This window comes from Antechinus flavipes, chromosome 2 (genome assembly GCF_016432865.1).
Source record: "Antechinus flavipes isolate AdamAnt ecotype Samford, QLD, Australia chromosome 2, AdamAnt_v2, whole genome shotgun sequence".
Lineage (NCBI taxonomy): Eukaryota > Metazoa > Chordata > Mammalia > Dasyuromorphia > Dasyuridae > Antechinus > Antechinus flavipes.
Window position 1 is genome coordinate 120770767 of NC_067399.1, and position 17081 is coordinate 120787847.

Genomic DNA, 17081 nt, shown 5'->3' on the forward strand with positions numbered 1-17081 from the left:
GATCCAGCAGTGTTACTACTGGGCTTATATCCCAAAGAGATTTTAAAGAAGGGAAAGGTGTTGTGATCTAGTTCAGATGGATCTGAATCAGTCCCTGTTCAGGCGCCAAAATGTCAGAGTTCAAATGTTGGAGTTCTTGTTCTTCTCAAAACACAGCCGGTTTGGTTTAGCTTAGAGCCCTCTGAATGTCTCCAAATCCAAAGGTTCTGTCCTTTAGCCTCTGCCTCTGCTTTCTTCAGCCTCCAACCAGCACAGAGATGGAATGAATCTCTTGTCTCCTTCACTTGGGGCTCGGCTAGCTTTCTGGTGAGTCTTTCAGACCAGCTTGGTCTCAGTGGGGGAAGTGCAGGAGCCCAGCCACCAACTACAGTGGTGTGAGATGAAGATGAATCTGGTTGTCCACTGAACTCTCCACTCATAGCTTTATCCTCTGAAAACTCTTCTTCTGCCACCAGCCAGCCAAATGGAAAATATTCTGTCTTGCCTCAGAGAGAGGGCTTCTGGCGTAATTCCGCTGAAATCTCTCAAAGTGCTCTGTGTCTGCACCAGAGTGCTCCTCTCCAATCTAGCTGAACTCTCCTCTGCGACCAGCCAGCCAAGTGGAATATATTCTGGAATAGCTCTCTCTTCACTGGCCTTATATGTGAGTCTTCTGAGAGAATGGGATTATGGGTTTTCTCCCATAGTGCTCTCTGGCCCTAAGAGCTTTAAGGGAGGTGTGAACTCACAAAGTTACAAAGTTTACTTTGTGAAGCTGGCATACTTGTGAACTCCAATGAGTAAAGGTGCAAACACAAGCATTGTACTAATTAGTTCTACTTAGTACCTTGTTTCAGGTTCTGCCCAAAACATCTTCTTGTAAGATTAGATCAACTCTAATTAGTTAGCAGTTTGTAAAGATTCCAACAGAAAGGGACCTGTATGTGCAAGAATGTTTGTGGCAGCCCTGTTTGTAGTGGCCAGGAACTGGAAACTGAGTGGATGCCCATCAATTGGAGAATGGCTGAATAAATTGTGGTATATGAATAATATGGAATGTTCTTGTTCTGTAAGAAACGAACAGCAGGATGATTTCAGAAAGACCTGGAGAGACTTACATGAACTGATGCTGAGTGAAATGAGCAGGTCAAGGAGATCATTATATACTTCAACTATATAATATTATGATGATCAATTCTGATGGACCTGGCCCTCTTCAGCAATGAGATGAACCAAAGCAGTTCCAACAGAGCAGTAATGAATTGAACCAGCTACACCCAGCAAAAGAACTCTGGGGAATGAGTACGAATCACTACATAAAATTCCCAATCCTTCTATTTTTGTCCACCTGCATTTTTGATTTCCTTCATAGATTAATTGTACAATATTTCAAAGTCCAATTCTTTTTGTACAGCAAAATAACTGTAGAGACATGCATAGATGTATTGTATTTAACATGTACTTTAACATATTTAACATGTATTGGTCAACCTGCCATCTGGGGCAGGGGGTGGGGACAAGGATGGGAAAAATTGGAACAAAAGGTTTTGCAATTGTCAATGCTGAAAAATTACCCATGCATATATCATGTAAATGAAAAGTTATAATAAAAAAAAGGAAAAAATAAAATAAAGTGGGATTGCTTAAGTAATTTATTTCCTTATCTATTAATCTTGGCAATCTATATATTTGTGTGAACTTATCCATTTAACTTAGTTTATAATAGTTATTGGCATACAATTAAGCAAAAATAGCTTTCTATTATTGCTTTAGTTTTCTCTTCATTGGTATTAAGTTTATCATTTTGATGATTTTAGTTTTTTCTTTCCCTTTTCTAATTAAATTAACCAAAAATTATTTATTTTGTTGGTCTTTTTTCATAAAGCCAAATATTAGTTTTGTTTACTAGTCCAATAGTTTTCTTTCAATTTTATTAATCTCTCCTTTGTCTTTCAGAATTTCTAATCTGGTATTTAATTGGGGATTTCTGATTTGTTCTTTTTCCATCTTTTTAAAGTTATATGCCTATCTTAATAATCTTCTCTTTCTTTATTTTATTCACGTAGGCATCTAGTGATATAAAATTTCCCCTAAGAATTGCTTTGGCTGTATCCCATAAGTTTTGGTATATTGTCACATTATTGTCATTCTCTTGGAACAAATTATTGATTCTTTCTATTATTTGTTGTTTGGCCTATCATTCTTTAGAATAAGATTATGCAGTTTCCAATTAAATTTTGATCTATTTTTTCATAGCCCCTTATTACACATAATTTTTATTGTATCATGATCTGAAGAGGATGCTTTTACTATTCCTGCCTTTCTATATTTGATTGTTAGGTTTTTATGCCCTAATTCATGGTCATTTAAAAAAAATATATATGTTCCATGTACTGTTTAGAAAAAGGCATATTCCTTTCTATTCCATTCAAATTTCTCCAAATGTCTAGCATACCTAACTTTTCTAAAATTCTATTCACCTCCTTAACTTTTTTCATATTTATTTTGTAGTTAGATTTATTTAGCTCTGAGAGAGGAAGGTTGAGATCTCCCACTAATACACTTTTGCTGTCTATTTCTTCTTGCAATTCATTTAACTTCTCTAGAAATTTGGATGCTATACTACTCGATGCATATATGTTTAATATTTTTATTACTTCAATATCTATAGTACCCTTTAACAATATGTAGTTTCCTTCCCAATCTCTTTTAATGAGATCTATTTTTGCTTTTGTTTGATCTGAGATCAGGATGACTACCCCTGCTTTTTAAATTTCCGTTAAAGCATAATATATTCTACTTCAGCCTTTTATTTTTACTCTGTATGTATTTCTCTGCCTCAGATGTGTTTCTTGTAAACAACATTTTGTAGGATTCTGGCTTTGAACCCATTCTGTCATCCTCTTTCATTTTGGGAGAGAGTTTACTCCATTCACATTCACAGTTAAGATTACTAACTCTGGATTACCTGCCATCTTATTTTTCCTAAGTTATACTTTTCTCTCTCCTTTTAGCCTTTTCCTCCTTATCAGTGTTTGTATTCTGATAACCAACTCCCTCAATTTGCCCTACTTTGTTTCACCCTTTCCCTTTCTTATCTCTTTTTCTGTCTACTTTGGGCCTTCCCTTCATTAGCTTTCCCCTTTCCTTTCTCTTTTCTCCTCCTACTTTCCTATAGGGTGAGACAAATTTCTATGTTATTTTCTCTTTGAGTCAAATTTGATGAGATTAATCTTCTTCTTCTTCTTTTAAATAGCCTTTTATTTACAGCTTATATGTATGAGTAACTTTACAGCATTGACAATTGCCAAACTTCTTGTTCCAATTTTTCCCCTCCTTCCCCCTACCCCCTCCTCCAGATGACAGGATGACCAGTAGATGTTAAATATATTAAAATATAAATTAGATACACAATAAGTATACATTACCAAACTGTTTTTCTGTTTTTTTTTTTTCTGTACAAAAAGAATCGGACTCTGAAATATTGTACAATTAGCCTGTGAAGGAACTCAGAAATTCAGGTGTGCAAAAATATAGGGATTGGGAATTCAATGTAATGGTTCTTAGTCATCTCCCGGAGTTCTTTTGCTGGGCATAGCTGGTTCAGTTCATTACTGCTCCATTGGAACTGATTTGGTTCATCTCATTGCTGAGGATGGCCAGATCCATCAGAATTGATCATCATATAGTATTGTTGTTGAAGTATATAATGATCTCCTGGCCCTGCTCATTTCACTCAGCATCAGTTCATGTAAGTCTCTCCAGGCCTCTCTGAAATCCTCCTGTTGGTCATTTCTTACTGAACAATAATATTCCATTATATTCATATGCCCACAATTTATTCAGCCATTCTCCAATTGATGGGCATCCACTTAGTTTCCAGTTTCTGGCCACTACAAACAGGGCTGCCACAAACATTCTTGCACATACAGGTCCCTTTCCCTTCTTTATGATCTCTTTGGGGTATAAGCCCAGTAGTAACACTGCTGGATCAAAGGGTATGCACAGTTTGATAACTTTTTGAGCATAGTTCCAAATTGCTCTCCAGAATGGTTGGATGTATTCACAATTCCACCAACAATGTGTCCGTGTCCCTGTTTTCCCACATCCCCTCCAACATTCCACATTAGCTTTCCCTGTCATTCTAGCCAGTCTGACAGGTGTGTAGTGGTATCTCAGAGTTGTCTTAATTTGCATTTCTCTGATCAATAATGACTTGGAGCATCTTATCATATGGCTAGAAATAAGTTTCAATTTCTTAGTCTGAGAATTGTCTGTCCATATCCTTTGACCATTTATCTATTGGAGAATGACTTGATTTCTTATAAATTAGAGTCAATTCTCTATATATTTTAGAAATGAGTCCTTTATCAGAACCTTTGACTGTAAAAATATTTTCCCAGTTTATTGCTTCCCTTCTAATCTTTTCTGCATTAGTTTTGTTTGTACAAAAACTTTTCAGTTTGGTATAATCAAAATTTTCTATTTTGTGATCAGTAATGATCTCTAGTTCTTCTTTGGTCATAAATTCCTTCCTCTTCCACAGGTCTGAGAGGTAAACTATCCTGTGTTCCTCTAATTTATTTATAATCTCATTCTTTATGCCTAGGTCATGAACCCATTTTAACCTTATCTTGGTGTATGGTGTTAAGTGTGGGTCAATACCTAGTTTCTGCCACACTACTTTCCAATTTTCCCAGCAATTTTTGTCAAACAGTAAGTTCTTATCCCAAAAGCTGGGGTCTTTGGGTTTGTCAAACACTAGATTGCTATAGTTATTGACTGTTTTGTCCTTTGAACCTAACCTATTCCAATGATCATCTAATCTATTCCTTAGTCAATACCAAATGATTTTGGTAACTGTTGCTCTATAATATAATTTTAGATCTGGTACAGCTAAGCCACCTTCATTTGATTTTTTTTTTTCATTAATTCCCTCAAAATTCTTGACCTTTTGTTTTTCCATAAGAATTTTGTTGTTATTTTTTCTAGGTCATTAAAATAGTTTTTTGGGAGTCTGATTGGTATAGTGCTAAACAAATAGATTAGTTTAGGTAGTATTGTCATCTTTATTATATTTGCTACCCCTATCCAAGAGCATTTCATATTTTTCCAGTTGATTAGATCAGACTAAATTTGTGTGGGAAATATTTTGTAGTTTTGCTCATAAAGTGCCTGATTTTCCCTTGGCAGATAGATTCCTAAACATTTTATACTATCAGTAGTTACTTTAAATGGAACATTTATAATATAATATTATAATGCTTGTTGCATTTCCTCCTTGACCTGATAATTCTGGAATTTAGCTACTCTATTCTTTGGAGTTTTCATTTTGGAGTTTTTTCAGGAGATGATCAGTGCATTCTTTCAACGACTATTTTATTCTCTGGTTTTAGGATATCAGGGCAATTTTCCTTGATGATTTCTTGAAAGATGTTGTCCAGGGTATTTTTTTTTTTTAACTGTGGCTTTCAGGTAGTCTAATAATTCTTAGATTGTCTCTTCTGGAATCTATTTTCTAAGTCAGTTGTTTTTCCAATGAGGTATTTTACATTTTCTTTTCTTTTTCTTTTTTTTTATTTTTAAAAATTTTGTTAGCCTAGTTCTCTGATTCTTGATGTCTTGAGTCACTTCTATTTGTGCAATTCTAGTTTTTAGAAAATTACTTTCTTCAGTTAGTTTTTTAACCTCCTTTTGCATTTGGCCAATTGTTGTTTTATTAAGTGAATTATTCCTCCCTTCCCATTTTGCCTATTCTATTTTTAAGGAATTGATTTCTTTTTCAATTTCACTAAATTTATTTCTTAAGGAGTTATTTTATTCCGTGTATTTTTTACACTCTGCCAAATTTATTTTTTAAGGTGGTGTCTTCTTCAGTCAATCTGTTGGCTTTTTTCCTCCAAACTATTATAACTCTCCTTTATAGCTCTCATTTCTTTCCTCTATTATTCTTGTAATTCTCTTTTCAGATACTTCTTGAACTCTATCAAGAGAGCCTTTTGAGTTGGAGACCAATTATATCTCCTTTTGTGGCTTCACATGAAAGAATTTTGCCTTTGCTCTTGTTCTGATTTTCATTGTCTCCAAAGTAGCTCTCTATGGTCTTATTGTGTGTGTGTGTTTTTTTTTGGCTCATTTTTAAAGGTTGAGATCTACGCCTAGGGCAAAGGGGAGATTGTCTCAACTTTCCTCTTCAGGGCCACAGGGGCTTCTCACTGACTGAGCTGAGGCTAGTGATGCTACAGGTTTCCTCACTGTGCTAAGTAAGCCTGGTCAAGTCCCCTATTATGCTGGGGTTCAGTGACTCACAATTTGCCTTATATAGTTGTGTTGGTGGCCTCACAGCTGGCCTGCTGATCCACTTCATTATTCTTTGAGTCTTCCTGATATTATTTCTAGTTTCTTCCTGATCCTATTTGAGATTTTCTTGGTAAAGATACAGGAGTGGTTTGCCATTTCCTTCTCTAGCTCATTTTACATATGAGGAAACTGAGGCAAACAGAGTTAAATGACCTGCCTAGACTCACACAGCTGGTATTTGAGTCTGAATTTGAACTAAGGGATTCCTGACTGCAGACTTGGAAAGCTGTTCACTGTATTATCTAGCTGTTGAATTTAATGGAGTCAAATTCTATATTCCTCTTGAATGTCCTTTCTATGCTATGACCAAACAAACCTCTTTATTCTCATTTCATTCCAAAATTGATTCTGAATTGATCCCTCCACTTCTTGTCAATTCTGTCAATGTTATGAGTTTCTCCCTATGGAAGTAGATTTGCTTATTGACATTTTATTGAAAGAATAGATAATTCCTATGATTGGACCTGTTTCCAAGATGATGTACTAGATGGCTTTCAGGAGGATGGGTTCTTGTCCAAAGAATCACACCTATCCTTAGTCTATAAAAGTGATTCATTAGACCCATACTGACTGTCTGTCCCTCCATCTGTCTGTCTTCTTTATTTCTGTATGTGTGTCCTTCTGTATCTGTTGTATATATATATTTTTTTGCTTCTTGGCATCTTTATCTCTTTGTTTCCCTCTCTCTCTCCATTTCTGTTTATCTGTTTCCCCCTCTCTGTCTGTCTTCCTTCATCCTTGCATAACTGAGCTATTCTGCAATTTTGTGACATGGGAATCTGTGACCACACATAGCCTTCTTCTCCAAGAAATGATTGATGATAAATTGCAGAACAATGAAAGATAACTCAAGATTACACATGCCCTGAGAGTACAATTTTTTGAACCCTAATCTCATTTGGAGAAGATGGGGATTTTTGAATTGTCTTGGAAGCATGATTTTACACTTTCAGATTTCTGACCAGTAACTAGAGCTTAGATATAGCTTGACAACACCTTCACTCAAGAATTCAAGGATTGGACCTTCTAAAAATAGCTGGGGATTTCTTGATATATAGGAGAGTACGGACTTCCATAATATTCCTCCTCACTCATACCTTCTCAGGGTAGTTAGTCCACTTGTTTCATCCCCAACTCACTGATCAAGGCTGAAAGAAGCTATCCAACCCTTCAATGCCTCCGAGAAGGACACAACTTCCCCAGGTTGTTTTTTTTTCCAGCTTTCACTTTTTTTTTTTTTTTTTTTTGGTAATGTGGCACATTCTGGAATTATCATAGGCATTCATATAATATGGGGTGGGTATGTCTGGAACACCTAGCCTATGATCTTTGTATACCTACACTCTTAAGGATCTTTTGACAAATTTGGTCATGATATTTACTTGTGCTATTAGGTTATTCTTTCATTCTGAACATGATTTTCCAGGTAAACACAATTCCAAAATAAATTGTAATGATTATATCAAAATATCAATTTGGTCTCATTGAGCATCTTCTCTCCTCTGCATCAATTTGTGCTAACATTTTAGACATATATAATATATGTCTAACCTTAGGATTTGCCAAGGAGATATGAACTTTGGAGATGGATTCTTGCTGATCATGAAATAAATCACCTGATGATTCTATTTCAACTTTTCCACTCTTCCAGGATGTCATAATCCTTTGATTGAATGGTGCCAAAATTTGGAAATCAAAACTATCTACTATGTCTTTTATAATCTTCCCTATCATTTATTTGATTAAAAATTCTGCCATTTGTAGTCATGGTTGTGAAAGATCCCTGATTTCCTTCTCTTCTGATTGCTTTTAATTGTGTGGCCTTTTGTATTTGGGGGAAAAAAGTATTAATTTTTACTTTATTATGGTATATAACATGTTGATTTAAAACTAATTTCTATCAAATTGTTTTCTAATTTTCTCAGTAGTTCTTTGAAAATGGGGGGATTTCTTATCTAAGTAAATTATTTTCTTGGATTTGTTGAAATCTAGGTTAAAAACAAAGAAAAGAAAATAACCATTATTTTTGTAACACTAACTCTGATTATTTATGATTCTTGCTAATCTAGGCTGTTCTACTTCTCATTACATAAATAGTATCAAATAATTTTTGATGAGTATTGCTTTGTAACATGATTTTAGATCTACATGTATTATTCTTTCATTTCTACCTTTTTCTCCAGTAATTTCACTTTAAATACTCAACCTTTAATTCCTCTAAATGGATTTTATTGTTTTTTCTAGCTCTTTAAAATATTCTATTGATAGTTTGATTGGTTTAGTACTAAATTTGTACACTGATAAAAATATTATAACTTTTTTATTATGTTATTGTAACACAAACTTGAGCAATGAATGTCCCTCTATGTTATTTCTTTAAAGAGTATTTTATCTTTAAAGATCTTTAAAGAATCTTTAAAGAAATAGAGTATTTTATAATTGTATTTTTATGTCTTGTTAGATCGACTATAAGTTTATGAATTATTTTGATGGTGATTTCTCTTATTTTCTTCTGGATTTTATTATTGACTATTATCATAATTCATTTCTTTAATTCTAAGATATTTTTAAAAATAAGGCAAACCATCATATAATCTGAAAATGGAGAATATTTTGTCTTCACTTCCAATTTTTTTTTTGATTTATTGTTATGACTAACATTTTTAGACTCATGTCACATAATGAGAAGAGAATCTTTACTTTACTCCCATATTTACTGTGAAAGTTTCTAGAGTTTTTCCATTGCAAAAATAGCATGCCTTGACTTCTATGATGTGAGGATTAATGAGGATTTGGAGACAACTTTGGCCCAATTTTGTATTTATAGGACATTTTCTATTTACCAAGATGATTTTGCAGAGCTTGTTACAATGAATCAGCATAAAGTCTTGAAATGAAGATATCTTTTCTTCCCTCCAAATAAATTTAATTCAACAACATATCCAACAAACATTTATTAAGTGCCTACTATGTACAAGACACTGTGCTCAGTGCTAGGAGTACAAGATAGATGAAAACAGGTCCTGCTCCTAAGGAGCTCACAATCTAAAAAGGGAAAGGCAGTAAAGTTTATTATTCAGTCATTTTAGACTCTTCATGACTCCATTTGGGTTTTGGGGTTTTTTTGGGGGGCAAAGATATTGGAGTGGTTTGCCATTTCCTTCTCCAGCTCATTTGACAGATGAGGAAACAGAGGCAAACAGAGTTAGGTAACTTGCCTAGGGTGATACAGCTAGTAAGTGTCTGAGGCTGGATTTGAACTCAGGTCTTTCTGATTCCAAGGCTCAGTGCTCTATTCACTGTACTACCTAGTTGCCTGGAGACAATAAAGATATTTGATCAAATAACTATGATACTTAAGGGGTAAGTGCAAAGAAGAGGCCTAGACAAAGTGCTATGGGAAATTTAAGGAGAATATCACTTTTTTCTGGATATGTGTATCAGGGAAAGATTCACCAGGAAGCTGGTATTGACATTGATAAAGTGACAAATGCAGAAATTGGGAAGGCTTTGATTATTGCAAAAGTAAAAGACAAAGAACAGTAAGGAAATCAGTGAAACATTTTAGCAAAAGAGTTGGGACAATTTGGGAGAAGGCTGCTTTGGTCTTTGCTACAGGGATTATATTTTAGAAAGGCAGCCCAGCCATGATGCTCTGGAGTTTATATATTAGCATCATCTGTATTCTATGTGTATGAAAAAGAGGCAAATGATAAACAGGACATTTGGGAATTATTAAAAAGCACCTTCTAGAGCATGTCATAATACAGATTCTACCCAATATCTCATATCTTCTACATCTACAGTATTGTACAAAGATAATGGATGTTTATAACAATGAACTTGAGGCACTAAAAGTTTCTGAAATTCCGTATTAGTAACCAAGGAAGGATGAAATATGTTCAGCATAGTTTAGTGTTAGTTGTATTTTATAATACTCTAATTCTTTGAAAATTGATAATGCACATATGGTATATAGTTACATTCAGTTTAACTAGAATGTTCAATTAATCAGAGTATCTCTTCCCCAACCCTTCTAGATAAATAGGATTTTATTGGACATATCTATGTATATAGTACATGAGCTAGTTCAACCTGATTTACATGATATTAATTTATTAAATCTGCAGTGTTAGTGTATCAAATAATGATTAATATTTGTTGAGCACTTACTATATGCCAGACACTTTGCTAAGTGCTGCATGTTTGTGTTTTCCTGTCTTGTGCATAGGAGATTAGTGTTCATTCTAGGAATATTTCTAAGGTAGTGAATTCTGGTCAGAATACCTTCTTAGTTTGCTATTTATCTATTTAAGCCCTTATGACTTAATAGATGGTAAACCTGGTATATGATTGTGACACATGTTGATATCCCTAAGTCCCAGGCTACACACAAACTAGTTTGACTTGTTAAAGGCAGATGGGGACTAACAGTCCATCCCAATTAATATTATGTAAAATAGGTTCTCGTCCCTTTAGTAAATATTTGTACATTTATATAAAAAAAGCAATACAATCATGAGACAACAAACAAGCACAGCTTGGTACCTGCCGTGAAATATCACTGACTTTATAATAATTTACTACAACCGTTCTCTTTATCCACATTGGATAGGAAATGCTTCCATCTAACATATGGTAAGCATGCATTAAGAATATATACAACATGAATTTGGAACTGGACTCCAACATGGGCTTTGAAAAATCATTTTGTTTATTTTCATGATCATAATTGTATATCCTTTGCTTCTTTCATATAGAAATGCTGACTCTAGTATGACCTGACAGGTTTTACAAAATGGTTGATGACTTTTCTGTATTTAATAGCTTGTTAACAAAACACAGGTTCAATCACTACAGTGTATATAAATTCCCATTCCCCACGCCCAGCCATGCTGAATGACTGGGGACATCATGTGACATCATTGCTACATTATTGATTTTTTTGGGGAGGAAGGTCATTTTCACAAAGTTTTTTTTTTTTTTTTAATTTCACATTTGAAGAACAAACACTGACAATCCTTTGTGAGATTGATTATTCCACATTCCCACAGTACAAATACTGTGCACTTTGGTACACCAAAAAAGATGGCTGACATAGATCAGGGGAAACATGCTTTTGAGGAAGGGGATTTATCCCTACTTCTGAAATCTCTAGCACCATTACTAGAAGGGTTGTACTAGGCAGGACATTGAAGAAGAAGAGAAGTGTTTGCTATTGCTGTAGCAGGGACCACCACCACTTGGATGATGGGAAAAGATACTGTTCTGTGCTGCCAGCAGACAAAACAGTTTGATGGGACTGATTATCTTCAACCTCAAGGGCTTGGGAGTCCTTGAGAGGTTTCCTTTCCTACAAAATACGACAGCTGGATTATTTTTTCATGCCACACATCTCTGCAAGCCTAGCTAACCTGTGATCCTGGACATGAATGAAAGTTGTCAAATGATTAGGGCTAAGAAAGAGGAGCTATTTGATTGAAAGTTGGGGTATTCCTAATTCCTCATGAGCCACAGGGCTTGAGAAGAACTTTTTCAATGCAATTGAAATGCTTGATCCCTTTCCTGAGTAATTTCTTGGCCATGTACAAAGTCTATTTGAAATGGAAAAAGCACTGGATTTACAATCAAGAGGACCTGGATCTGACTCTTGACTTATCTATATTTAGTATCTATGTTTCTTGGAAAAGTTACTGAACTTTTGTAAGCCTCAGTTTCCTTATATGTAAAATGAAGAATTTGGTCTCTTTGCAGCTCTACCATTCTGGGGTTCATTCTATTTTTGAAACTACTTGTTCCCCTTTTATACACATGCTGATTCTTCTCTGAATGACACTTTAAATTATTTCCACTTCTACAAAGCAACATATCCAACTCTATCAACAAACACTTGCTTCCACTTCATTGTCACTCTGCCGGTCTGATGCCTCTTTGAGGGTACACTTCTCAGATACCCACTAATGGAGTTTCAAACTTCTATGCCTACTGATTCTTGCTAGAAATCAATATAAAACAAAAACAAAACCCTCCTTTGATTGAGAAGATGTGTTACAACTCTGCAAGAGTCAAAAGATTATTTAATTCCTGAAGTCTCAAGATCAAGGCTAAAGTAGGCATGGGGTGCAGTAGAGTTGGGAAGAACTCACTGAGAATTCCAGGAATATGGTTTCTAATCACATGTCACATTTCATCTATGAGGAAATGACTTCCTTGTGAGTCTCCATGGGATATATTCCCATTTAGGCCATTGAAATACAGTGAATGAGTCCATGAAATATAGGATTACATCCTGATAATTAGAAGAACATGCTAATTCTCTTCTGACTCTGGGGGTGGGGGGGTGGGAATCTCATAATGGCCTTCTTCCAGAGGTGGAGATTAGATAACATTCCTTTTTTTGTCACTCTGCCAGCTTGTTTTTTAAAAGGCACTTTAAAATTTCTCTTTGTCTTTTGGCTGACCCTGAAGTTATCAGTTTATTATTGCTTCTGAATTTTAAAAAAGTGTGTATGTGATTTTTTTTGATTGCCACCCATTGGGGGGAAAGCCCTCTTTGACTTGAAAGTGTATGCTATAATACTGCAGAGGGGCTTTTTTCCCTAAGGCATCTGAGAGCTGAAAGGATGAATTCTGGATTCTAGATAGAAGGCCGAGGTGGGGGACGAGAGGGTGGTGGCACTCGGTTTGGTGGTGGGGCATGAGGGGGCGGGGGAAGTATGGAAGGTGGGTTTGGTGTTGGTGGGGTGGGGGAGCTGGGGGGTGGGGGAGTTGAGAGGGGAGCAGGAGGTGGGGGAGTATAAATGGGGGCAGGAGGCAGAGAAGGGGGTCGATAGGCATTGTTGAGTGGATACTTGGCAGGTGGCTGGTTCTTTACTCGAGTGAAATTGATGCACCGTCCCTGAAAGAAAAGAAAAAAAAGAGTGTTATTTTTTATTTTATTTTATTTTATTTATTTTTGCTGACTGGATGAAGTTTTACAAGTCAGAAAAAAATAACAAAAATTCCCAACAGTAGAACAAATTTCAATACAGTGACTAAGAAGTAGCTAATAATGAAATATAACAATGAAATTTTAAACAGTATTCCTCAATAGTTTTAAATTCCTATCTCAATAAAAAAAAAAGCAATCCAGTTAAAGATAATATCTCATAAAATGATATAGGAACATTCTCATTATCTGGAAGTTAGATTTTTCAATAACTTTGGCCCTTCAAAAGGCAACTGTGAATTTGGATTTAAAAGGCCATGTGAAGAGTTGCTACAAGGTCCAAACACTTTATTTTACTCAAAGAATAGTGGAATGTACCCTTAGTTCCTTTCCCACATGTGTAAAGTAAACTTGTGGTCATTTCGGGTGATAACTTGAATAGTTAGTTATTAAGAAACATCATTTTATGGTATAATACAATGACTTAGGTCAAGGACAATGATCCTGAGCCCTCAATAAGAAGTATACTCTATTTAAAATGAAATTTCAAAAAGGTTTTTGAAGGTGCAAACTTCATTATCAGTTCTTACCAGTGCTCTTATGACCAATGCACATTCTAATATACTGTTCCTTATTCCAGTCTCTTATTCTCTCATCATTAGCTATGTGCCTAGTGCTGGGTTTGCTAGATATTATATTCTCCCCGCTACCAGCTTAGTCATACTCACCTGTATTTCAAAAAAAGCATTTAAACAACACTTATATCAAAGCCCGTAGGATGTATGTTTATGTGTGTATTCATTTTTTGATCATTTTTGGTTAGTTCCTCCCATATGTGTTTGTGTGTGTATGTATATATATATATATATGCAAATTTTATATTTATATATGTATACATACATACACATGCATGTTAGTATCTACATATGGATATATCCCTATATAAGCAAATATCTGTTTATATAAATAAATATGCAGGCGTGCACACACACACACACACACACACACACACACAAACATATGTTACAGAACTTCAGAGTTTCACAAAGGGACCTTAGGGCTCACCTAGACCAATCTGTATAAGATCTGATCTGAAGGGACAACCCAATCCCAGTGGTCCTAGTTCTCCCGTTTAAATAGAGCCAAATTCTCCCTTTGGACATGATGTCTTCAAGTAGTTCGAGAAGGAAATGGTAAACCATTCCAGTCTCTTTGCCAAGAACACCCCAAATGGGATCACCAAGATAGGACATTTATGAACAACAAAAAGCCCATAGTTGACAAAGATTTTAATGTCTCAATCGAACATAGTATTCCAGATGTGTTAGGATTTTGGATACCAGGTTTCCTTTCTTTCTTAGTTTCCATTCTTTTAAACCCTTGAGGTACTTCATTCCATTTTGGGAAGTGATATTGTATCACTGACTCTCATTGGTTTTATAATTCATGAAAACTCTCAGACCTTTTGCTCATGAATAGCTTGTAAACTAGATTACCATCACCATTCTATGAACACACTACTTAATCTCTCCAGGCTTTTGTTTTCTCTTATATAAGACAGGTTGGACAAAATAATTTCTAGATCCAAACTAGATTTCACCTGAATAAAAAGGTTCTCTGGTTTTTGGGGAAAAGAAACTCTTAGTAGTCTGGGAATAAAAGTGAAAAGGAAAGAAATGACTGAGGCTTGGAGCGAGGGGAAGCACTCCCATACTGGAGATTTCATTGCTTTTTCATTATTGATTGGCTCAAGTTTTCCTTCTGGCATTCTATCAATCTCCATTTCTTGGGAAGGTCATTTATATTACGTGCCTCCATTTCCTTTCTTTTCAATCTCAACTTTCTACAGGCTTCTGATCTCATCATTAAGCTGAAACTGCTCTCTTTAAAATTATTATTCTTGTTTGCCAAATCTATTGTCTTTTTCCTCTATCCTCATCCTTTTGGAGTTTTTGCAAACTTTGGTGTTATCACCCCCTTCTCTTAAATTCTTTCTAGGTTTTTGTGAAAGTACTTTCTCCTAATTATCTGATCATTCCTCAATACTATTTTCTGGTTTTTCATCTAGGTCATGCATATTAACATGCATATCCTAATAATTCATATTCCTTTTCTTCTTCTTCTAGACTATTTCCTTTGGTGATCCCATCAGCTCTCATGAATTCAATTATCTCAGATGATTCTCAGATCTCCTTGTCAAGCCCTAACATATCTTTTTATCTCCAGTCTTGAAGCTTCAACAGTCAAGATTATACAGCTTGAACTGGATATTTTGTATATGATTTAAACTCAACATTAAAACTTGTTTTAATTTTAAACTCAACTTCTTTATTTTCTCCCTCAACCTTCCCTTTTCTTAACTTCCTTATTATTACTAAGGACATCACCATCCTCAGACTTACCCAGTTTGGCAACCTAGATGTCATCCTTAAGTCCTCACTTTCAACCACCAAATCTATGTCAAATCAGTCTATCCCTTTGCTGTATTTCTCTTGTATACTACTTTACCTCCTTTGCCACTGAAATCATTTTGGTACAGGCCCTCATCACCTTTCAACTATGACAATACCTGCTGCTCAAGTCCACTCAAGTCTAACTAACACAATGTTATAGAGTTAATTTTACTAAAGCACAGGTTTCAACATGTCACCCTTGATTAATCAATAAACTCCATTGGCTTCTTATTTCCTCCAGAATCAAACATAAAATCCTTTTGGCTTCTAAATCTCATTATCTGACCCTATTCCTACCTTTTCAGTCTTTTTTACATTTTAATCCTTTTTCTGTACTTTATAATCCAGTTACTCTGGTTTCCTAACTATTCCTCATACATGTCATTCTGCCTCTTGATTCTAGGCATTTTTGGACTTCTTTCCCACATCACCTCCATCTCCTGCTTTCCCTGGCTTCTTTCAGGTTCCAGATTAAATTCCATCTTCTATAAGAAGCCATTCCTAATTCTTTTTAATGTTAATGTCTTCCCTTTAAAATTATCTCCAATTTATTCTGTAAATATCTGGTTTGTAAATAGCTGTTTGCCTGTTGTCTCCTGTATTAGACTGTTACCTTCTAATAAAAAGAAATCTTTTGTTTTTCTGTGTATCCCCATTACTTAGCACAATGCCTGGCACATGAGAGGCACATAAATATTTATTGACTAGATTTGACTTGACTTTTATCAGGGGCTGGCCTTCATCAGCAATTGGCAACTCTCTGTATTCATGAGATTGGGTAGGTATGTGTGAGTCAGGGTAATAAAAAGAACTCACAAATTTATATAGATTTATAGTTTTAAAAGAGATTTGTAGACATTATCTCATTGGATACTGTAAAGTTAAGAATTCAAGTATTATTATGCCTGTTTTTATAGATGAAGAACTGATGGCTTAAATCCAAATAATCTTAATTTCAGAGATGGAGTAAATGTCAGATGTCACCTAGTCTAACCTATACTTTCACAGGAGCCCAGTCTACCCCATCCCTGCTAATACATTTGACCTTCCTATTCAGTCTGACATTTAGGGAGGAAAAACTCAAAACTTTCTGAGACAGGCAGTCCATTCAATAGTTTTAAATAATATTTAAATGTTTCATGTGTCATTTTCAGGGATATTTTGGGTTTAAATAATTTATAAAGAAGCATAAGCAAAAAACCCCATTTGCTAGCTGTAAACATTAATTTTAAGTCTTTAGCACGCACAAAAGTACTTCTGCCAAAACAGGTCTGTCTTAAGACATCTATCTTAATTCCTAATCTTTAGCTCTTCTCTTATGATGAAAAATTGAGAGGCACAGTCATATAGTTATTAAAACG

At 35.1% G+C, this 17081-nt stretch overlaps 1 protein-coding gene across 1 annotated transcript in view; it reads right to left on the reverse strand.

The window, feature by feature from the left end:
• Positions 1-9278: 9278 nt before the first annotated feature.
• ANTXR1 (ANTXR cell adhesion molecule 1) overlaps positions 9279-17081 on the reverse strand; it is a 289146-nt gene continuing 281343 nt past the window's right edge. The window contains exon 18 of the mRNA XM_051975446.1: positions 9279-13237. Coding sequence (XP_051831406.1) covers positions 12977-13237 — 261 coding nt within the window. The 3' untranslated portion in view covers positions 9279-12976. The remainder of the gene's footprint in view (positions 13238-17081) is intronic.